Source organism: Diadema setosum, chromosome 9 (genome assembly GCF_964275005.1).
Source record: "Diadema setosum chromosome 9, eeDiaSeto1, whole genome shotgun sequence".
Classification (NCBI taxonomy): domain Eukaryota; kingdom Metazoa; phylum Echinodermata; class Echinoidea; order Diadematoida; family Diadematidae; genus Diadema; species Diadema setosum.
The window spans coordinates 20,497,663-20,522,881 of record NC_092693.1 but is presented as its reverse complement, the minus strand read 5'-3'; the positions used below and the strand labels follow the sequence as shown (position 1 = coordinate 20,522,881).

Here is a 25,219-nt window from a genome sequence, read left to right as displayed (position 1 = left end):
AAAACTGTAGACTATCTTCGCATCGTAGCTTTTCACAGACGCTTAAATGAGTATTGCTCGACAGGATTCAAAGGACGTGCATGATAAATGTGACAGGTCGATAAACGGAGAGAGACTGAAGCACAATTTGATTCACAGGGAAAAAAAGAACTGCACTTATTGTCTTCTACTTGGAGATTACTGAACCAAACGAATCTAGAACTAATGCAGCATGAACAATAGTCTTCGTCATAGTCAATCATTCATTCTATAGAGGACGAGTGTTAACCAATTGTCGGACAATAGAGTCAAGTCTTCGATGTCGTCTGCTTCCCATTTTAATGACAATCTATAGTGATTGGCACAATCATCCAAGCATCATGAATTCGATGCAATTAAATCTCGGAACGATTATGGTTCTTGTACTAACGGGGGTCAGTTCGGCTGAATTTAACTACACAACCCTGCCAAACGACTTCTTGTTGATTTCAAATGGAAACGTCGACACATTGCAGATGAATCTGACAGGAGTGACGCAGCCGCTGACAATCGCAGTTTCCAGCAGTAATACACGTATCTTTACCTTGGATCAAGATGCTTTCCAACTAGATGTGGTAGCTTTGCAGACTATAGCGATACCCGTTCGTGGAGTTTCTCTTGGTATCGATACCATTCAATTTACAGTACGTGGGAGCACTGGCTTGATTGACCCAAGATTCGATATTCAGCCCTTCGTCGTGAAAGTGAAGCGAAATGCCGGCCCCATAAACACCATCTTTACATACGTGCTGTTGATCTGGCTTATGGTAAGCTATGTTACCATGGGTGTGAAGCTGGAATGGAAGGTGATACGGGGAAAGCTAAAGAGACCATTTGGCGTTGTTATCGGAGCTCTATGCCAATTCATCATCATGCCCGGCTGTGCGGCTCTCTTGGCCAGGGCCTTGAGACTCGACGCCCCCACGGCTGTAGCATTGATCATCGTGGGATCATGTCCCGGAGGATGGTTGAGTAATGTCTTCACTCTCCTTCTCGACTGCGACCTCATATTGAGTCTGACGATGACTTTTTGTTCCACGGTGATCGCCCTTGGACTGATGCCATTAAATCTTTTCATCTACGCCAGACCTTACACCAGCGGTAATAGCAGCATCAGCATACCCTTCCTCCAGATTTTCCTTCAGCTCATCACCCTCGTCGTTCCACTCTCTATTGGCACTTACGTCGCCCATCGTTACCCTAAGGCTGCAAAGTGGTTCCGTCGCCTGCTCAAACCCCTGGCTTTCATTCTCATCATTCTTGGTTTCGCTGCAGGTTTGTGGGCAAATTACTACGCATTTGCATCTCCGGTCGAAGTCTATCTGTGCGCCATCCTTCTGCCAGTAATCGGAGCTGTCCTCGGTCTTCTTGTTTCAAAAATGACTTGTCTCTCAAACCACTCCGCCATCACAATATGCATAGAAACAGGTGCCCAGAACGCACTCCTGGCAACCTCTGTCATTACTCTGTCGCTTCCGCAACCCGAAGCCGACCTTATGACTAGGGTTCCGGTCCTATTCGTCGTTATGACGTTTGTTTTTTTACTCACCATGACCGGCATTTACGTCATCATGAAGCGATATCCTGGTCGATACGAACTGCCCGAACACGAAGAAAACGACAAAGACGTGGCCGTCAATGGAGTCGAGGCTTCTACTGATTCTTCAGGAGGCGCCATCAGCAGTTTGTCGGCCAGGATCCAGGGAATAGGTCCGGCGAAACCACGGAATAAATCTCAGAGAACAAAAGGAGCTCATCCCAAGGGAATGTTTTCAAAGTCTACACAGGTCGATTTTGAAGAGGTGCGAAGGTCTAACCGGGATGTTTCGTTAGTCAACTACGGTTTCGTTGCCGACTCGGGTAGATCCAACATACGACGATCTGACATTGTAGGACAGATGCGATCAAGTCAGTCATCTACTGGTACTTTTGACTCGTTGGGAAGACCTGACGGTGTCGATGTCAGGAACCCAGCTGCGAGGCAGGTTTATTTATGAGGATACGAGCATGACAGCGTGGAGCGTATGCCTTTACACTAATGGCGCTTTGGACCAACATAATTGAGAAACTCCAATCTCATTTGCAGCTGTTATTATGATTATAGCCGTGTTTCTCCTGATGATGTGGTTTATATTCATTTAATCTTCAGCTTTGCATCTCGACGTCATGCATTTGTTTCAGGTTTAAAACAAAATAAATCCATTTAAACGTGAGATCTATGCCATGCTCTCTGGAGATCAAACTTTTAGACAAAGAAAAGAGTTTGATGTCCTTTGGTGCCTGTATATCTGATATTTAGTACAGTTTGATAAGTTTAGTACAACCTGCATGGTATTTTATACTCTCACCAGTCGTTTTCTCACGAAGTTTCGAACAAGTGACAAGTATAAGTTAACGAATGTTTTCTCTTTGTCCTTTCACCTAAGTACTGTGAATATATCTTAGATAATTTTTGATATGATTACTCATCAAGTAGTTTTATTTTGCCACGATATCTTTTAAATGTATAACTGGATAGTTAAGTGTGAAGTTCATATGGGTCCATTGATTTTTGTACCTGCCCTCACGTGAAATTTGTAGTTTACCGCAAACGTTACATGTCATCTCACTGTTACTGAAGTCGGTATTCATGCTGATACTTCCACTTCAAAGACAGTGACTTACATTGCTTTTCAGGACGAAGACACAACAAATAGTTATTTCTTGTATTACTGAGACTACGAGACAGTTATGGGTGTAAGCTTCTCACTCAGAGAATACTACTTTATCGGCTATGATAACAATACGTATCATAATTGGTGGTGACCTGTGTGACAATGAGTTGGACGGTCAGCATATCCGAATGAAAAAAAAAAAAAAAGATCGAACATTTTCCATAGTGTTCGGTTTCGCTTAACTAAATAGGTTAGAATCAAACGAGGTTTCATGAAAAGCAGACCTGCTATAAGAAAGGTATGTATATACGAATTTACAACTAATCCGAATGATATTATTTTCTCAAGCACAACCATTCTTAAATGTGTGGGTTTTTTTTTTTCAAATTATGACGATCTTGTTCGATGATAAAGCACATGCGTTTCATTTCATCTCATTTCACTTCATTTCATTTATTTTCATTGTCCACACAGAATATATGTGTACAAAACAGATCATGACCCCCCCCCCAAAAAAAAAAGAAGCAATGTACATATCCTACATTGACCTAAATATGATATTAACACATAATCAATTGTGAAGGCGAGATGCGATATTTACTAAATATTGTTGAAAATGTTGGAAACGGAGGGAAAGCTAAAAAGTTCCATTTCTTTCTAACATGCAATTTTGCGAGGTTTTCACCAGCCTACAATAATTCAATCGAAAAGCTGCAATTTGTTGTTATTATTGTAAGTCGAAACAGGAAATTTTATCATCAAACCCAATGTACAGGTTAACAGGTCAATGGTATAAACATTTGAGATAACTTGAAATTCTTCCGTCGAGATGTTTTTTGCAACTGATTGACAAATTGCCCTACATCGACGTAAATAAGCACTGGATTGATCAGTGTTTTAGTAGTAGCCATGATAAAAAAAAAAAAAAAAAATCATGGGCGTACATACTCGAGCACGATTCGAACCTACGACGTCCTGATCGTAGGTCGTATGTTCGAATCCCGCTCGAGTATGTACGCCCATGATTTTTTTTTTTTTTTTTTATCATGGCTACTACTAAAACACTGATCAATCCAGTGCTTATTTACGTGGATGTAGGGCAATTTGTCAATCAGTTGCAATTTGAGTTCTCTCTTATCTCTGACTTTGTGTCTCAAAGGAAGAAATTATGTGAGCATACTGTCATTGAAGCTAACTGATTTATCAGGCATCCTTTATTGTCAGTGATTCTCATCTTAAACGCTGTTATTTAAGGCAGCTTCTACATCAGACACTGTACAGATAACACCTGAAAATACCTATATAGCATTTTATATCAAACTTGTTCCTTTTCTGACTTCTAGAAATTAACTTATGAATACAATATTACACTGTCGTACACATTTATGGGCACTACTTCTTTCAAATCTTGAAGGTTGTTGCTCATTCTTCAAAGACCAGCACATTAGAAGCATGTTGATTTAAAATACGAATTATTGGCTGTAATGTCAATAAATGATAGAATTTATGTCAATAAATAACATAAAATCAAGAAACGGTAAAAGTTTTATTTAACTTGTACATGAATTAGGACATTTTAATGCTATGAGCTTTTAATGTTTTTTATGAAATATTAGCATTTATCGCAATAACATTTGTATATTTAATAACACAATGGTATAATCTATTTTCCCGCATTCAAACCATCACTAAATTAAATGTAATTATGAGGGATAAATTTCATCACTTTCCGTTAAATTGTAGAAGAGCAGTCGTTGTGTTGTTGACAAGAAGCATCGTTTTCAACATCAACCTTGTTTAAAAGAAATAATTGATACAGTTGAGAGAAGATGATGAACCACCTCATTTAATTCACACTTGAGATTGTAACTGCTCCATAGCGACCTTTTAGAAAGTTTATAACTTTCATTCAGAGTAACAGATTTTAATGACTCTGTGAAGTTACCATGCTGTTTGGTTGAATTGTTTACTCTGAGTATTCATAGTCAAGCCAAACATGGCATCTTATTTCTCTCATGTACCATCTGGCAAACGATAAAAGTCACATGGATGTATAGTCTGTGCACAAGTAGCGCCACCATCAATCGTCAATCAAAGTTTATTCGATGATTTGTATCGTAAAACTATGTATACAGAAATAAAAGACTTTTCGTGTGTAGCACGATTTCTCTGCGCGATATCTTTTCTGTGTATTATGGGACCACCATCCCATAGCTAGGGTCTGCTTTGTGGTAGCGATCATTTGTATCATTATTTCTCTCTCTTCGCCGACAATCAATGTGGAAGTTCGCTTGTAATTTGGGACTGTGGTCACCATGGCAACCGATATTACGAGAATGGCATTTCCTGTATTGTTTTGTATTGTCTGCTTCACTTTGGTTATGGATTATTCTGTCTTTATTTTGTTACGGAACCTGGGAAAATTAGATAAAATTCTACAAAAATAAACCAAAACCAAACCAAAACTAACCAATTATCCCTGAGGGTCTTGCTGAGTGCTTGACAGTAAGATTACAATGAGAGAAAAGAGTTTGGGTACATCATAAAAAAAATCTAGATCAAAATGCTTCGAATGAAAATAGGGAGCGTGATGATTATAATCTAAGACATGCTTAAAATTGACAACGGACACAGTCTTCAACAAGACGATGTAAATTTGTGTGTGTGTTTGTGTGTGTCTGTGTCTGTGTGAAAAAGAAAAGTCTTCTGAGGTCATAGGCTAATTACTGATGAACACATCAGACACTAGAATAACTTTTGCTCATATAGCGCATGACTGTTAAAAGCAACTGACTAAGTCAATATTTGACGCAGACGCCGAAAAGTATTATATGTGATGATAATAATGATGCACTAATTCAGCGGGGGATGGGGGATGGGAGGAGGGGGGAGGGGCGGGAGGATGGGTGAGATACCGTCTTCCTAAATTTCATGGAAACATTATAATGAGTTTCTTGTTTTTAATTTGATAAATAACACATTTTAAGTAGGCCCATATTTTATCGGTTTTGCTGAAATCGTCTAAACTTAAATCAATCATTGGGAAATGATATATGACATTGACGTTATATACTAAAAGTCGAATATTGAAAGGGCCGACTTTCATAACCCTACTGTCGATCACAATTGTTGACACAATATCCTGAAATAGCACATCGGCAAAACGTGTGATCATCGTTTTGATGCTGGAATTAAATTTAGAACATGCAATTCTTGCGACCAAAATTAGACGTGACGCATAGATTTGCCGGACACCTTGAAAATAACGAATGTGCCAAGCATGATTACGTAACGCTTGGAAAAAAAAAAATCAAATAGGGCGTGTTTGATATGTTCACAGTGTCTTTGATTACATTTGAAATGAGAATCAACATTATGATCTCCAGTCTAGACCGCATTGCACCGACGGCAGACGAAACTTTTCCTCATGAATAAAGACAGAGTAAACAAATACATGTCTTAGTGCAAATTTACAGTCCGTCATAAGCTGGTTAACACCTTTCGCCTATGTGCCGATACTTTCTCACGAAGATAATGAGTTGCCCTCAGTGGGAGCCATCGTGGTTCAAAGGACACACGTTATTCACATGGTCTTACCACGACGGCGCATCATTTCGTCCATTACAATCTATTTTGTACACGGACATTATGCAGATATATCATTAGAACTTAAAAAGGCGCTAAATCCATCGAAAATGATGGATTGAGCGCCTTTTGGAAACACCTCTTCTTCAACTCATATGGTACAAATAGAGCCTACTTAATACATACCCCACACCCCATATATATACATATATATATATATATATATATATATATATATATATGTGTGTGTGTGTGTGTGTGTGTGTGTGTGTGTGTGTTGTAATCATGCCTTTATTCTTTAACAAAACAAAGAACATGTTTACATAATCATACCAGGTTCATGGTCCTATTCTAGACACATGGCAGGTAATGACAGACTTACTTACTAAAAGTAAAAGTGAGCAAGATGTAATATAGTAATATATACAACAAATTTTGGTGATTTTTTTTTTTGGGACAAAACTACCAGACAATAATCTAATTGATCATCATACATTTCCCTAGTATACCCCGGTACATAATACGTTTCTAAGTGTTTAAAGTGTCAGTATATACGTATATGTATGTATTTGTGCGTGTATATATATATATATATATATATATATATATATTATACATATATATATATATATATATATATATATATATATATATATGTATATATATATATATATATATATATATATATATATATATATATATATATATGTGTGTGTGTGTGTGTGTGTGTGCTGTAAGCCTACAATGTATATAATGGGTTGGGCAGTCGGAATGGCTTTTCATTAAAGGCATGTTTTCAAACTTTATTGAACTTTGAATTTTCCGAGGAGAGGTTGTCCTGATTTATGTAACCATCAATATATCACAACGATGAAGGAATTCGTTGCTTTACAGTATGTCCCCAAAAAAAATTCCAACGGGACCCTCCGCAATGGTATCTTTAAAATAGTGAATCAATCCAAATACAAATTCAGGATATGAAACTATACCTCAGTGCCCACATCTTACAGAAAACTCCATTCGATTTGCTTCAGTGTTCAAAGAGAAATGAGGAATTTTGTAGAGGATGTCAAGAATCTCTTCCCTTCTGTCTATTGTATTCACACACAAAAGCATCGAAGTGCTAAACTGACTTGGAAGAATCAGACTCATGACATGCTTTCCAACATTCCACATTTCTCTGTGATCGCTTAACCAAATTGAATGGGGTTTTCTGCAAAATAGAGCTAAGATGTTATATTTTAAGACCCTGAAGTAGCATTTAGACAGTTTAATCATTTAGGGTGTTATCAATGCGAAAATGCAATTTTTTGTTGGGACATACTGTAACTTGTCGACTGCCGAAACTTTCTTGTGTCGATAGCAATTATAAGGCGGCGCATGAAAAATAATAATACAGGTAATAAACAGTTTTTAAATGGTTAAAAAATAATTCTTTGAACCTCAACTCTCATGCATTAGGCGTGGGGCATCAAGGGTTCTTTGTCATGCTTTGATACACAGGTAAAGATGACGAGTTGTGTTTTTTTTTTTCCTCAGGTCTTACAAAAAAAAAAACACACAAGGATTTTCAACCATCAAAAAGTGACATTTAGGATCAATTTCTGTTGTTTTAACTAGAATAAATCAAATATCATTTTAAGCATGCTCCAGATCGCACGATGTTCAACTTAAAAATATCAAAGCTTCGTACTTTATACATCGTCTCCATGGACCCTCAGGATGCAGGTGCAATGAGTGGGTCCCTGGGTCGTCCCTTCCCTCTGACTGTCGGCACGGACCGGACAGGTTCCGCTGCACTTTAAACAAAATGCAAAGTTTGCCAGTCACGGCATTTATTCATGTACATGCCCAGCCGAATAGGCCCTAAAGCTTGCAACGTGTATGTGATAGTATTACTGCTGACTATGGCAGGCAAAACTTAACGGCGGTATATGGAATGCCATTAGGGAAACAATACAAAATTCATTTCACTCCAGCCAATATTCATTTCACTCTTAACAAATACATTCCACTCACCAACATTTATTTTACTTTTTACAAAAATACATTTCACTTTTAACAAAAATACATTTCACTTTTGAATAAAAATTCATTTCACTTTTCACAAAAATACATTTCACTTTTAAATAAAAATTTATTTCACTTTTCACTAAAATACATTTCACTTTTAAATAAAAATTCATTTCACTTTTCACAAAAATACATTTCACTTTTGAATAAAAATTCATTTCACTCTTCACAAATGTATTTCACTTTTTAACCAAAAACATTTGACTTTTCCCCTAAAGTCATTTAACTTTTCAAGAAAAAACAAAATCATTTCATTTTCCGTAAAAAAAAAAGTCATTTCACTTTAGCGTGCCATATCACTCTGACGAAACCATTTCACTGCGCTAAAACCATTTCACTCTGATAAAACCATTTCACTCTGATAAAAAAAAAAAAATACTTCCTCTTTTTTCCCGGCCAAAAGGTGGCGCCAGTCTGAGAAGAGTCACAGTGCCATGGCACTTTGTTAGCACTGAGCTGAGGTGAGTGGCCGGCCGGCCGGCTGGCTATGCAGTACCTAGATTTAGCGCGCTACGCCGGCGCGGCAACGACGCGAGGCGAGCTAGCAGTCGACGGCCCTCGCCTCGGCCTCACTCACATGCACGCTCGTGCCGTTATATGCATACTACATCGAGAATTGAATCTACGCCCAACTTGCTGAATAATTCATGCATCTTGGACTGGAATAGAGGGTTCGATTTATCGCAATACTCATTTTCAAAGGTGGGTACCGTACGGTATGGGTACGTTTCAGGGGGGGGGGGGGGTTTCAGGGGGTTCGGACGAACCCTCCCCCTCCCCCTGCTAGCGAGCAGGGTCCGCTTGAACAAAAAAAAAGTGAAAACGTCTTCCCGGGCAAAGCTCCAAATACAACAGAAGAATGATTTTTAAAGATAAAACAACAACAACAACAACAACAACCAAAATAAAACAAAAACAAAAACAAAAAGCCAGCATGACCCAAGCTCAACTAACGTCTCTTGGGCTTCTCCATATTCACTACCACAAAGTGATCAACCTGGAAGAGGTGGTTGATATCTTCAGCAACACAAATCGAAGAAGGATGATGCTGAAATTGGTATAGATAATATAGGTATAAGAACAAGGGCGCCGGAAGCGGGGGAGGGGGAGGGGTTGCAGGGGTGGCACTTGCCCCCCCCCCCCCAAAAAAAAAAATAAAATAAAATAAAATAAAATTTGGGGGACAAAACGGTCCCCCCCCCCCAGTGCTCCCTGTAACAAATAATTAATCTATTATTTAAAGAACAATATGAACAATAAAGGCACTTTTCTTGTCTAAAAGGTGTCAATTTCATAACTAAAATGCAAAATTTTCGCCCCTGGGGAGAAAATCATAATTCATTATTAATATACATTATAATACCTATACACTATAATATTTACTTATGAGTAAATTTAGTGTATAGATGGTAGCCTCGCATCCTCGAGTGTGCCCCCGGAAACATACCTTTAGTAAACCTTACATTTTCCCTTTCTTTGATTTATTTCTGCTTAATTCCGGTTACATCAGATATGATTATGTACACGTCATTTATGACAAATATTATTCCCTTTCTTCTATGCTTTTTAGCAATATAAGAATAATTTTTATTGCTCGAACAATGCGATCACGTTTAAGCTTCTAATGAATACATTTCAGACGAATGGCAAAGTGAAAGTGGCTCGCTCGCTCTGCCCGTACATAGTAAAATGAACAGTTTTCATAAGTTATATGATGATAGTCCTTCGCAGTGATGTTTGTTTTATGAAAACTGTTCATTTTACTATATTTATGTACGTGCAGAGCAAGCGAGCCACTTTCACTTTGCCATTCGTCTGAAATGTATTCATTAATAAACGTGATCGCATTGTTCGAGCAATAAAAAATATTCTTATATTGCTGAAAAGCATAGAAGAAAGGGAAAATGTAAGGTTTACTAAAGGTATGTTTCAGGGGGCACACTCGAGGATGCGAGGCTACCATCTATACACTAAATTTACTCATAAGTAAATATATATAGGTATAATGTATATTAATAATGAATTATGATTTTCGCCCCGTTAGGGGCGAAAATTTTGCCTTTTCAGTTATGAAATTGACATCTTTTAGACAAGAAAAGTGCCTTTACTGTTCATATTCTTCTTTAAGTAATAGATTAATTATTTGTTACAGGGAGCACTTTTTTTTGGGGGGGGGGGGGGGGGGGGCAAAACCGTTTTGCCCCCCCAAAAATTTTTTATTTATTTATTTATTTTTTATTTTTTTATTTGGGGGGGGGGGGGGGCAAGTGCCACCCCTGCAACCCCTCCCCTTCCCCCGCTTCCGGCGCCCTTGTTCTTATACCTATATTATCTATACCAAGTTCAGCATCATCCTTCTTCGATTTGTGTTGGTGAAGATATCAACCACCTCTTCCAGTTTGTGGTAGTGAATATGAAGAAGCGCAAGAGACGTTAGTTGAGTTTGGGTCATGCTGGCTTTTTGTTTTTGTTTTTGTTTTATTTTGGTTGTTGTTGTTGTTGTTTTATCTTTAAAAATCATTCTTCTGTCGTATTTGGAGCTTTGCCCGGGAAGAAGTTTTCATTTTTTTTTGTGTGTGTTCAAGCGGACCCTGCTCGCTAGCAGGGGGGGGGGGGGGGGTTCGTTCGAACCCTCTGAACCCCCCCCCCCCCCCTAGTTACGGGCCTGAAACGTACCCATACCGTACGGTACCCACCTTTGAAAATGAGTATTGCGATAAATCGAACCCTCCATTCCAGTCAAAGATGCATGAATTATTCAGCAAGTTAGGCGTAGATTCAATTCTCGATGTAGTATGCATATAACTGCACGAGCGTGCATGTGAGTGAGGCCGAGGCGAGGGCCGTCGACTGCTAGCTCGCCTCGCGTCGTTGCCGCGCCGGCGTAGCGCGCTAAATCTAGGTACTGCATAGCCAGCCGGCTGGCCGGCCACTCACCTCAGCTCAGTTACACAAAGTGCCATGGCACTGTGACTCTTCTCAGACTGGCGCCACCTTTGGCCGGGAAAAAAGAGGAACGTATTTTTTTTTTTTTTTATCAGAGTGAAATGGTTTTATCAGAGTGAAATGGTTTTAGCGCAGTGAAATGGTTTCGTCAGAGTGATATGGCACGCCAAAGTGAAATGACTTTTTTTTTTACGGAAAAATGAAATGATTTTGTGTTTTCTTGAAAAGTGAAATAACTTTTGGGAAAAAGTAAAATGTTTGTGGTTAAAAAGTGAAATACATTTTGTGAAGAGTGAAATGAATTTTTATTCAACAGTGAAATGTAATTTTGTGAAAAGTGAAATGTATTTTTGTGAAAAGTGAAATGAATTTTATTTAAAGGTGAAATGTATTTTTGTGAAAAGTTAAATGAATTTTTATTTAAAAGTGAAATGTATTTTTGTTAAAAGTGAAAGGAATTTTTTATTTAAAAGTGAAATGTATTTTTGTAAAAAGTAAACTTAATGTTGGTGAGTAAAATGTATTTGTTAAAGTGAAATGAACATTGGCTGGAGTGAAATGAATTTTGTATTGTTTCCCTAATGGCGTTCCATAGCGGTATCACACATGGTAGGCCTACTTTTTTACACCTATGCTGTTACTGATCAGAAGTCCTCTTACGCAGAAAATTGATTGTAAAAGGTTTGGACCTTTGTCAATCACTCATTAGACTCATCCCCCAACACCCTAAAAAGTTTACGCGGACGGGTTTGAAACTTGTTCTCAACTACAATTTATCAATTCTAAATACGCTGAAGCTTTAAATTATTTGCAATCACTGTTAAAAGTTCATGCAGAAAAACTTATACAATGTAGGCCGTGATAAATACTCGCTAGAGATTTTCGTTACCTATGGTCGGTCTATTACATATCCTCAATTTCTTCACGGTAGGTAGAACCAAAAGTTGCACCTAATGTCGACATCAATGATCTGATTATTTCAATCACAATATCTCACCTGGCAGTTTGGCTTATACACAAACTGATTCATTACAGTCTATAAGCAACTATTGGTTCATATGACAGGAGAGTGTCAGACAAGAATGTGGGAAATCCCGAATGCAATGACACCTTTCTGCCTATACACAAATATCACGAGTTAACAAGCATTCAGCATCCAGTTGGAAGCACGGAAAATATAACAAGAACACACGACTGTGCAATTGATCTTAGACTGTTCAGAAGCTTTTGCCGTCACTTATTCGACTGGGCTCGGACGCACGACAAGCAGAGATTGCTTAGACATTCTCATCAGTAATAATGTGTCTTACATGAAATGACAATATTTTTAAAACTTCAGTTTGGATAGTAGAGCAGATAAGCCGAAAAATTGTGCAAAATTTGACTAAAGCATGAAACTTTCACCAGTGTTAGTACTGTAGTACATGTTATAAGATTCATTTTAAGATCGGGAGGTAAGTCTGAATTGACCTCTGATGACCTCCAAAGTTCAATGACCTCAAAATTTGATGAAAATAGATATTTTACGTCATTGATGAATGTTAAAATGGTAGGCTCCTTAATGGTGTACTAAAAACTCATTTTTAGTTACAGTGGAATTGTCTTCATGTTTCATAGAGCCCTGCCAGGTTTCTACCTTTGACCTCTGATGACCTCCAGAGGTCAATGACCTCAAAATATCAGAATATTGATATTTTGTCATTGATTAATGATAAACACGGCAATGATGTACTGAAACCATTTTTTTTTTTTTTTTTTTTTACAGTGGAATTGCCTCAATGTTCCACCGATCCTTGACAGGTTTCTACCTTTGACCTCTGTTGATCTCCAGTGGTCAATGACCTCAAATTATCAGAATTTTGATATTTGGCGCAATTGGTTGATGATAAACATGATAACGATGTTTTTAAAATTCATTTGTGTTACAACTTAATCACTTTCCTATTCCTCAGATCAAGGGGAATTATTTACATGTCTCTGCCTTTGACCTCCAAGGACTGCGACAGGTCAATGACCTCAAAATATCAGAATATTGATATTTGACGTATATTCAATGGTTAACTGTATACCTGGTGTGCAATCACGATTTATGCTATTAGCATTTATGCTACAATAGAAGTGTCTTCTCATTCCACAGAACATTGGTCCAACTTTGACATCTAAGGACAATGTGAGGTCAGAATTTTAGAATATCAAAATTTGTGTAGGATTGAAATTATTTATGTTTGGCGTTGGTTTAATCCTAAAAATTTGATCATTTACAAATCACGCCTTGACGTACATAATCAAAGCATGTATGCATATTCCACAGAGCATTGGTTCATAGTAAAAGGTCTCAGGAATGTGAGCGGTAAATTACTTCAGAAATGAAGCTTATGTGTCTTCAGTGATGGCAGTGACCTCAAATACCGTATGTCCCCCCCCCCAAAAAAAAAAGAAAAAATACAACGGGTCCCTTCGCAATGATATCTTTAAAAATATTGAATCAATCTAAATACAAATCAGGCTATGAAACTGTAACTCATAGCCTACATCTTACAGGAAACCCCATTTGATTTGCTTCAGTGGTCAAAGAGAAATTAGGAATTTTGTACAGGATGTCAGGAATCTCTTCCCTCCAAGTTCTATTGTATTCACACACAAGATCATCGAAGTGCTAAACTTGGAAGAATCAAACTCATGACATGCTTTAAAACAATCCACATTTCTCTGTAACCGCTTAACCAAATCGAATGGGGTTTACTTCAACATAGAGCTAAAATTTTATATTTTAAGACCCTGGAGTAGCATTTAGACGATTTAATCATATTGGGTGTTATCAATGCGAAAATCTGTTGGTAATTTTCATATACTGTATAATATTTATGTTTGGGTTAGTTATGCAGCCCAGCTTGCATGAAATTATGAGCAACATTATCAAATTTGAACTGGACAAAATTTGTACGCTTAAACATGGAAAGTGGGGAGAGGAGTACCATATTTTGGGTTGATGCTTAAAGGGAACGCAAACCCAAATAGCAATGTGGATTGAGTGAAAGCAGCAACATTGGTAGAACACATCAGTGAAAGTTTGAGGAAAATAGGACAATCGATGCAAAAGTTATGAATTTTTTAAGTTTTGGTGTTGGAACCGCTGGATGAGGAGACTACTAGAGGTTATGACGTATGAGTGGACAACAATACAGAGAAAATATAAAGGAAATTCAACAAAAATTCACTTTTCTAGCATTATGAAAGAGCACTTGACTAACCGCTTTCAGAAAGCAGAGGGAATTATTGCTACCCTTAACATATGTCAGTATCAAGTTGATGGAATTTGTAATTTTCATGAAAAATGAATTTTTGTGGAATTTTCTTTATATTTTCTTTATATTGTTGTCCACTCATACATTAGTAGTCTCCTCATCCAGCGGTTCCAACACCAAAACTTTAAAAATTCATAACTTTTGCATCGATTGTCCGATTTTCTTCAAACTTTCACTGATGTGTTCTACCAATGTTGCTGCTTTCACTCAATCCACATTGTTCTTTGGGTTTGCGTTCCCTTTAATAGTATGTGAACAGGCATATGGCAAAGTCCCTTGAACTGGATGAAAGGGTGAAAGATGCTAATACAACAGGCCCACTTCATCAGGTGTACGTCACAAGTCAAACAACTCAAGAGTAGTACAGCCATGAGTTACGCAGCTCACGAGTCGTACATCCTGTGACCTAAACACTAGATGAACAAGGTCCATGAGCTCGACATCAAATATAACAGGCCCACAAGCTGTGCGCTCCGCGAGCTCGACACTCGAGGAAAACTTGGCACACGGTACGAGATTAATATATGTATTTCACAGAGCTTAATCTATTCAGTGTATAGGTCTTGTGGACCCCCCCCCCCCCCCATGTGTCGGGCTCTTATGGGCCTGGTTTGCCTAAACTTAGTGTCAAGCTCATGGGCAATGCTACCTAGTTTCGAACTCGTTGGCTGTATGGTTCCGATGAATGACTCATGGCCCTGGAGCATACAGTGACGTTATGGACCATCTGGAAAACGACATACTGTGAGGCCTAACATGCATTCCACATGAAGTAATCCTGTGTCTTGCTATTGTCATCCAGTTATAGTTTAGGTCATTAAGTCAGGCAACTTGGGGCATTTTTTTTTAATGACATCTTCAGGTATCTCACTTCCAAATAGGAGTGGAACTAATATTAGCTCTTATTGTCTTCTTTATACTCGATACTCCTTAACAATTGGGCCTGGCCAAGAGTAGTGCCCCCATGCCCAAATATTGCTTGTTTCCAATATGGCCGCCATCCGGTTTGCATCCAATGTGTGAATCAGGGTAATAATCTTATGGCAGCGGGTAGTATCATCCAGTTAAAACTCTCTACCAGCAACTGATGATTCAGTGTAACCTCCTGCTGAAATTGGTCTAGATGTATACCCTCGATCTCTTTCAAGACAGGGCAGCATCTGCGTCTTCAGTGAAGCACGCGATTGAGCTTACATTGCACGGATCGGCCGGCACACAGATCTCCACCACGACTAAAATGGACATTCTGAGGTCAGACCAGCGTTCTTCCAGGTGCACAGCCACTGTATACGATCATCGGAGTCTTCCATTGGCAATATCTGGACAGTTTGGGTGAAGGCAAGGTTGTCTCTATATGATGGGTGCATTGCGCATAGAGTACAGGATGCACGAGATGATAAGAAAGCTTCTTTTTGACTCGCGGGATGGGCTACAATCCTTTCTCAGGCAAAGGTTCTGAATTATCGGATCGTGCTCAGTCTGCACACAGTGAGCTGAACACCATATCAAGTATACGCGCGCAATGATTGTGTGTAATGATATGGGAAAATGCATGGAGAAATCAAAATACATATGTGCATGTTTATGTATTTAACGTGGAATCAGTTCCCGTCTATTGTCTTCATCAATCTTGCAGTGTTGTTGTTTATTATTTTCCCTCTCCATCACGAGTATAATATGGAACGTGTTGATTATTTCACGTGAAGATGTTGTGATGTCGGAAAATGCAAGGCTGTATTGCGGGTGGCCTATTGCAGGTGGCCTTCAATTTGTTTTTCACATTATATTGACATGTTTAACAGACTGTAACTCACCAAGATGCCTCTTGAAATGTTTTGAAAAACTTCTGCTTGATTTCACACGAGCGGATGATAATGTCTTTCTGCTATCATCGTGTGTGAAACAAAGTATTGTTTCTCTTCAAAAGATAGCGTGCCAATTAATCTGCAATTGCTGTTGGTGCTCTATACAAGACATTCCAACCCACCTCCAGCCTAGACATCCGTAGGCGTTGTGGTGTAGAGCGGGATCTGAACATCTCTCATGAAGCGAGACTTCTCTTTTCTTTTCTTTTTTCTTTTCTTTTCCCCACTAACAATGTGAAACAAAGTATTGTTTCTCTTCAAAAGATAGCGTGCCAATTAATCTGTGCTAAGGTTGGTGCTCTAAACAAGACATTCCAAGTAACCCACCTCCAGCTTAGATATCCGTAGGCGTTGTGGTGTAGACATGGTAGAGCGAGACTTTTCTCTTATTTTCTTTTCCCCACTAACAACTAAGTTTAGCAGGAAAAATAGAAGCATTCGCACATACTGTTTACATTGCCCATCACATGCTTTGAACATCGGAATTTTCATGTACACATTTCCCCTGGAATTTTGCCAAGAACTTTTCAACACAATACAATATGTTCAAAAGAAAACATTTCGTTCATACATAATTTGATTAGAGGGGCCTATCACCGTCCACGTACTCGAACAATTTTCGCTAAAGATACAAGTAGGCCTATGTTTACAAGACTGCAAACAGTAGAATGATTTGCCCCTTAACAAATCAGACTACATCTCTTGAAATGTCTTCAAACGTAAATTAAAGTCATTCCTCTTGAACGATTTCTCTCTTATATATACATATTATATATATGTATATGAAGACAACGTCATTAAGTTCCCAAAAGCTCCTTACCACTTTCTCCAAGCCGGCGACCATATTGTTGTACAGATACTATTGGATTTGTCATCACATTTACAGCTTGCCACTCTAACTGATTTCTCGGCTCAAACATGTTTTTTTTTTTTTTTTTTTTTTAAGTAATTTGCTAACAAACTTTCTTTCCCTAAAGCATTTCATTAGCTCAATCTTATATTGGGGTGTGGTGTTCACTAGAAATGAATTCCTCATTGGTGGGGCTAAGACCCCATCTTAACCATGTTTATCATTAACTAATAACATCACAGATCAATATTATGGTATTTTGAGGTCATTGACCTCTAAAGGTCATCAGAGGTCAATTGTAGACACCTGTCAATGCCCTGTGGAAACGGAAGATTTGTAGTACAAATGCATATTTAGTGCAGCGTAACCAAGATCTAGGCCTATCATTCACAAATGCCTCGAAACATCAATATTCTGATATTTAAAGTTCATTGACCTCTGGAGGTTATCAGAGGTCAAATCAGACTTACCTCCCGATCTTAAGATGAATCTTATGGTATGTACTAACACTGGTGAAAGTTTCATGCTTTAGTCAAATTTTGCACAATTCTCATGATTTTGAGGGCTTAACCGCTCTACTAGGAAAGTTATAACATTAAAACATTCTTCGTAGTTCAGTAAGAACAGTACTTCATGTGTTATATATAACAATCATTTGTTAATGTTTGTTACCTGATGAAATATCTTTTTGTGATTTTACAGAAACATGGCTCCCCAAGGTGTGACGAGGACAGTCGTCATCCTGACATCGCTGATGGTCCTATTTTCAACCGTCAGCGGTCAATGCGGCACGTCAACCTCCGTCAATATCACATACGCCGAGGACACCGTCTATGTGTACGAGGGCTCCGAAGTCAACGTGACCTTGTATGTCACAGAAGTCACGGAAAACGGAATTTTGACCATGCGTTCAGAAAAACCGCGGAACTTTGATCTGGTGGACACCGACTTCAGCAAAAACCTGACGACGGGGGACATCTATCCGCGCAACATTAGCGTGACCATCGCGGGGAAGTTTATTGACATCGGTGATCTGGAAATTCTGTTCACGCCCGAGGGCGGCCAGGACGCACTCTCCGTCGGGTCTCAGACAATTGGGGTCAGGCGCGTGCCTCGCCTCATTCAGGTGGTCTATATCTGGGTGATCCTCGCTTGGGTAGTTATCAGCTACATCTCTATGGGTGGCAGTATGGACCTCAAGGCGATTTGGGAGAAGGTCCGGCGTCCATGGGGCGTCCTCATCGGCATATTCTGTCAGTTCATCATCATGCCTGCTATGACCTACGCTATAGCCATCCTTGTCACAGGTAAATACCGTAGACCCTACATCTTAATCCCTTCGGTCTGCTAGTATACTTCATTCCAAAAAATCGTTGAAGACAAGAATATATTGGAATATATTCGCTAATCAATGAATACATTGAAATATGAAAGAGTTTCAATGCACTTTACAGACTGTCATTACTGAGTGAGTGATATGAATGGGATTATGATACCTTTGACCGCTGGCCCAAATTTTTACATTTAAGAGTAAAATAATGATTATCTTTATCTTCCCACATTAGATTTACCTAGAAGTGGTCACTTCTATAGTGAAATGTCAAGTGATACATTCAGATATTTTCCTTTCCCTAAAGATGAACCGACGGCGGCTATCGGCATCGTTCTCGTCGGCACCTGTCCTGGCGGCTGGCTCAGCAACATCTTCAGCGTCCTCCTCGATGTCGATTTCGTGCTGAGCGTGACGATGACGTTCTTCTCCTCCATTATCGCCCTGGGGATGATGCCGCTGAACCTCTTCATCTACTCGACGCCGTTCACGCGGGGAGACTCTCGGTTGAGCACGCCATACGTCGAACTCGTCCAGCAGCTCGTTATCCTTGTGCTACCCGTGTTCATTGGCATCGCCTTATCCTACAAGTTTCCAAAGCAAGTCCAAACACCACTAATAAACTATGCACTCAGCGATTAGCTTATGATAATGCATTTATATCTTCATTGCTGTATGCCTCCTAAATTTCGTAATAGCAACTTGTTAAGTACATACATGCTATCTATAACATAGCACTTTTTGAGGCAAAATGAAACAAACAGGTAAAACGTAAGATCGCATATTGGGCATTAATAACGTAGCGATGAAAGCCATTCGTTAAGATATAATATGATGAATCTCAAGAGTTAGGTGATAATTTTTATAATCAATAGCACCGTCGAGATACATCACTAGATAGGTCTACAAGGCTTTGTAAGAGAAATAGTTGTACGATGTTGATAGGCCCTCGTTTTGGATGAAGCCAGGCTCCCGCTACTGTCGGTGACATCTTGTGATCTTTACCTTATTCCATTTCATCGATGACACGACACGACTTACATTCTTTTTCTCTGACATCAGCATGCAATTTCCTAGCTTCTACGCTTCAAACAGGCCAAGTAAAAGCAAAGCACCAATTAGAACAACAACCCCACACAAATGAAGGAAATCACTTAGTTACACATTCGTTAAAGTTGTCGTATACAGTGACGTCCTGTCATGGTAAATATAAAGTGTGTAACTTGATTTCTTCTATTCTTTAATCATTTTCTAATGTCTACTCACCTCGATCTGTTCATAAAGGTTCAAGAAATTTTGCGCCAAGGTGATCAAACCGGTGTCAGCCCTCCTCATCATAGTCGGTCTCTCGCTCGGCATCCCGGCCGATCTCTACGCCTACACAACCTCTCCTCTCAGGGTGGGTCGATCCAAATACTCAACTCTTACTGCACGGCCCACTGCCAAATCTTTCATAGTTATCACGGTTATCTAAAAAGATTGCAATGATGTTAAAAATATACCAATGTATTCAGAACGGAAGAAGCACTGCGTTGCTACCATGAGTGAGATCATAGAGATTGCGGGCATTTTCATTCTTTCATCTACACATTTGTGAATTTATTTATCTTACTTTTCTATGTTTTTCGTAATGAATCATTATTTGTTATTACATAATGAAAGATCAAACCCAACTGTTTTCCCTTCTTACCTGATATATGGAACGTTGAAACGGCAAATGTAAGGGCAACAGTAGCTCTTGTAAACCAAAAGCCCTAAATTTGTTGTGGCTTATAATATTGTGACAAGTCGACTGTTATCAGGTTCATTAACCTTTCGTCAAATATATTATATACTCTCCCATGCCTATACGCCCCCGGAAGTGGAAAAATGGAAAAATATTCATGCAATTTTTAATATGCAAACGAGACAACTACTGAACAGACTTTTGTCTAAGAAGCGTGTAAGTACCCGGAGATCACTAAATCATCTTTTTATCTTTTTGTAGAACTGGATAGCGAGCATCATCACGCCTGCCTGTGGTGCCTTCTTCGGGCTTGCCTTCGCGCGAATCTTCGGCCGAAACGTGCGCACCTCAATTACCATCGCCCTGGAGACCGGTGTGCAAAACGCTCTCCTCGGCCGCACCATCGTGGCGCTATTCTACCCACAACCCGAGGCCGACCTGATCGCACGAGTACAGCTCACCGTTGTCCTTGTAACGCTCATCGAAGGCACTCTGGCGTCCATCCTCTATTCATGTTTCAGGTATGACGTCAGGTGGTTTTCTTCATGAAAGAGATATCGAGACCCGTATACCACAATTAAAGTACTTGTTGGGGTTATATCTTTTTAAAGCCATCATGAGGTAAAGCTCATTTATCTATCTTATGATAATGTGCTCTGCTATCATTACCAATCTTTTCCTCTCCCTCCTTCTCCCTCCCTCTCTTCTTCTCTCTCTGGCTCATCCTTTCAACATAAAATGTGTTATAATGCAAAATACGTAAGTCTAATTCAGTATACATTCGAGAAAATCTAGCTTAGTCGTTAGATTCTTTAGCGTGATTTGGGAATATCAACCTAGAAGAAAATAAGAAAGGTTTTCTATTACAAACTTTATATCATTGCATTCGCCATGGCGTGAGTTATCATAATGCTCGCCCGACTGATAATATTTTTGTTCGTTTATTCTTTTTCCATTTCATTTTTTAAATACACTGAAATCATACATAAATAACCAAAGATTACAAAATAGATGGATTGCCCATTTCATATTCATTATTCGAATGATTTTCGTCTTCCATGGAGTCCATGTCTAAACAATCAGCATTCTATCTTTCAGGTACCTCGTGTGTCGCAGTTGTTGTGAAAAGATGATGGCGCCAGAAGAGGACGAGAAGCAGGAAGAAGCCGCGGTGGCAGTCGATGATGTCGAACCAAAGATGAACTACGAGAGCAACGGGAATACCGGTCATCTGATATCCGACACCCCTGGGACGGACAACCCTGGTTTCGAGCTCAAAGAAGCATAAGGGAATGTTGACAAATTCATAACTAGCTGGTCACCGCTCTCACGTTTGGCCGATTTTGGTTTCCACTGACAAATCTCGCTGGTTTCTGAAGACTTTTAAAAAGTCACGTACGCACACATTTTGGTTAGTAGTGACGAGAGTGACAATTGACTTTCAACATGAACCAGCTGTGGGTTTAAGCCCGGATTTTAGAAGAAAACAAAATAAAAACAACATACATAGTTTTTCGCCATATTGGACCCATCAAAGCCAGTTAGAGCATCATGAAAACTGGAACGGTTGTTTTCTCTATGGATTCCACATATTATTTTGTGCGCGTGTGTCAGTATCATACCACAATGTTACAATGTGTGCCTGGGTGCAAGACTGTTTGAATTGGAAAGAGCGTCGGAGTAGTTTGTAAGACGTACAGGTCACTATAATTAATAACGTTTCATCAGGTTAAATGGTTGATCAGTTTACCTCATTCAACGATAACTACGATATAATTCATGACAGAAAAATATATAGGTAGTGATACGTGTGTGTATGTGGGTGTATGCATGTGTTTGTCTATGCCTGTGTGTGTGTGTGTGTGTGTGTGTGGTCTGTTTGTCTATTAATGCATTTGATATCTATGTACGATTTTTGTAAAATAGAACGTCTAATAGCATTTCTTTGTGTAACGGCGTAAACGCATCTAAATCTATACGTCATTCTCCGTAAAAAAAAAGTACCTTGCTGTTACATTACGTAGGTCCTATATACGTTCAAAGTCATCTTTATTACATACGCGTCAGCATCTTCATTCAACTAATTCGTCGGAGCATAAATAAACAAGATGTTTTTTTCATGTTGTATATAGGGCAACAGAGAAGTGTTCTGTGCCCCATTACAGAGGCGAACGTTTTCAGGATAAAGGAGAGCATTTCGATGTGTTTCCGATGTGTAACGATTTTTTTCTTCTCTTTTTCTTCAGATTACTTGGAACGCCAACAAAAAATCCTTCCAAATCAATATTCCTCAGATGACCTCATCTGTCAATCATTGCTAAAGTACTGAAATGTTTAACAAAAGACACTGAAATGCAGCTTCCCCTCGACTCAGCATAACTTGCATGTTCCCTCACCATGTCTTTTGTTAGTCACATTAATATCACAGAAACATGCAAGTTATGCTGAGGGGAAGGTGCATTCCAATGTCTTTTGTTAAGCATTTCAGTACTTTTGCAATGATTGACAGATGATGTCATCTGAGGAATATTGGTTTGGAAGGAGTTTTGGAGGGCGTTCCAAGTAATCTGAAGAAAAACAGAAGAAAAAATCGTGAAAAATATATGGAATGTTTCTAGATATTCGTTTCACTGCAAAAGTGATGTTGTGGGTATCATAAATCAACACAAATCAATTAACATGCATTTGGATTTCAGGGGCTCTTTAAATACGAATTGCTCAGATTTGGGTTTTTCGTGTGTCTTTCCTGCTTCACCCTCAAGCACAAGACGATTTGTTTGTTTGTTTTTTCAATCACATCCTCCTTTGGCCTCGCATTGAATTGAATTGAATGTATCAATACATTAAGAAGGAGGAGAACATTGATACGAATGATATTTCTTGTGTAGACTAAAGGGTATAATGCATTCAAAATCTTACATGGTAACACCGGCCATTATTAATTTAAGAAATAATATTTATGAAAATGATAGTGCACGATATGCTGGAGCTCGATAAAGTCCCATATTACGTTGCTACATCCTTGAACGATCCTTGCTTGATATTAAGACGCCATTTTATCTAGAGCTTCGAGATTAATATATTGTGAGATTTATTTGCTATGCCAACAGTTACATCATAATAGCGTGTGTTAAGTAGAAACAAACGAAGTCTTCCATTATCATCATGTTCAAACAATTGTCAAATGCCTCTGTTGTGAAATGTGTATTTGCAAATATTACTGACGCATATATTGAAAATGTAGAGGTATGTAAAGTAGGTCGCTTTTTTTTTACAATGACTTCATGAGGAAGAATTGTAATAAAGTATATGATAAATATTCATCTCAGTGTATCCATGAGCTCACAAAGCTTGATTTTAATGCGTCTTATCAGATTGCTCTATGAAAAGTACAAACTAATGACCAATTTTCTTTCATATTTTGTCATTGATTTGTGTCGTTTCTTGCTTCAAGAATACATCATCTTTCCTTTCATCTAGTTTAAACTGTAAATCGGCTAGGACATCAAATTACCCATTAGTCATTACGGATCAAACATTATGCCATGAAATTATTCGCATATTCTCACATACTATTATAGACAGCGGGGAAGGGAGCTTTACGATCTGAGAAAAAAAAAACACCGTCAAATACATACAAAATACTGAACATTGCATTAATTAATCATTTAAAATACTTTGAAATACGTTCCATACGTTAGAAGAATGTTTGTTTGCTTATGTACATACAGCTATGAACAGTTACTATAATCCTACATATACTGCACAAACTGTGCTTCGAACAACGTTCCTAGTTATACACCATTAATACTTACTACAAAGACAGAGATCGCCCCCATTATCCTTTCCTGGTCCTTGTAGGGTCCGCAGGAGAGGGTATTATGCGCCTCATTTTGATTTAGCAACAACAGACGGTTAGCGGAATGCCTTGGAATAAAACTAGGTAGCTTTTCTTAATCTGTTTCTGATGTCTGCATCGTGAAAGATTATTTATTTCATTTATCTATTCATTGTGTTTCAGTAGGGTATTGCTCTGTCAGTAGTTACAAACAAAATGTGCAAGTTTTCCGTTTCTTCTGATTTCTTTTTTTTTTTGAACGAAAAACAAGACAACAGTTTTCTGCAAACTGCCCGTTTCGTTATCAATTCATAAATATATAATATTATTCATTTCGCTATACAGTAAGGCAGTGTATATCAATGTCATATCATTTTTCCTTTGTATTCTACGCTTGCTTAAGGTGATTGTCTTTTCATCACTCTTTTAAATGGTAAATCTTTCTTATTTCCATAATTTCAAAAGCGCTGTATAAATTCTTTCAATTTTTTTTTCATGACCTTGCCGAAAAGACAAGATATGAATGCGTGTGGGGGCACATCGTAGGCGCGTGCCCCCTTTATAAAAGAAATAAAAAGAAAAAATAAAAGAAGGCAATTTTTGTTTAAATTTTGTGCCCCCCTCCCCCCCCCCCCCCCCCCCATTCCGGCATTCCTGGATCCGCCCCTGTATGATTGAGAGCCATTCTTTCGATGAACACACACACACACTTAAACATACACACACGTTTTGCAGACAGTGCTCTTTTTTTTTTTTTTTTTTCTTTACAGACAATTCAAATTTGCGTGCCTCCAGTTTTCATTTACATGTTGATGGAAAATATCGCTAAGCACGGATAGAAATCCCTGGTTAAAAGATGCAGGTATAACAGGCCTATCAGGATGCCTTTCAAACATGTCATTTGCTTTTTGAACAGAACAACAAACACTTTCAATCACGATCGCAAATCCCGGCCAAATAAACATAATTGTTGCCACTTAACTTTCATAATTATCTCGATGAATATTGTATCACAATTCGTCAACAAAT

The 25,219-nt window shown here is 38.6% G+C and overlaps 2 protein-coding genes across 2 annotated transcripts; both read left to right on the top strand.

The window, feature by feature from the left end:
- The first annotated feature begins 368 nt into the window (after nt 1-368).
- Nucleotides 369-2,015, top strand: LOC140233217 (ileal sodium/bile acid cotransporter-like). The gene has a single exon (XM_072313331.1). The coding sequence runs from the start codon at nt 369-371 to the stop codon at nt 2,013-2,015; it is 1,647 nt and encodes a 548-aa protein (XP_072169432.1).
- Nucleotides 2,016-18,002: 15,987 nt separating this feature from the next.
- LOC140233216 (sodium-dependent organic anion transporter-like) lies at nt 18,003-21,640 on the top strand. Its single transcript, XM_072313330.1, has 5 exons — nt 18,003-18,603; nt 18,934-19,225; nt 19,911-20,025; nt 20,614-20,873; nt 21,451-21,640. The coding sequence occupies exons 1-5, from the start codon at nt 18,003-18,005 to the stop codon at nt 21,638-21,640; spliced, it is 1,458 nt and encodes a 485-aa protein (XP_072169431.1).
- The last annotated feature ends 3,579 nt before the right edge of the window (nt 21,641-25,219 follow it).

Coding starts and splice junctions, on each gene's coding strand:
- LOC140233217 (XM_072313331.1), top strand. CDS start 369: ATGCAATTAAATCTCGGAACGATTATGGTTCTTGTACTAACGGGGGTC.
- LOC140233216 (XM_072313330.1), top strand. CDS start 18,003: ATGGCTCCCCAAGGTGTGACGAGGACAGTCGTCATCCTGACATCGCTG. Junction 19,226..19,910: donor TTATCCTACAAGTTTCCAAA/GCAAGTCCAAAC, acceptor CTGTTCATAAAG/GTTCAAGAAATTTTGCGCCA. Junction 20,026..20,613: donor ACACAACCTCTCCTCTCAGG/GTGGGTCGATCC, acceptor ATCTTTTTGTAG/AACTGGATAGCGAGCATCAT.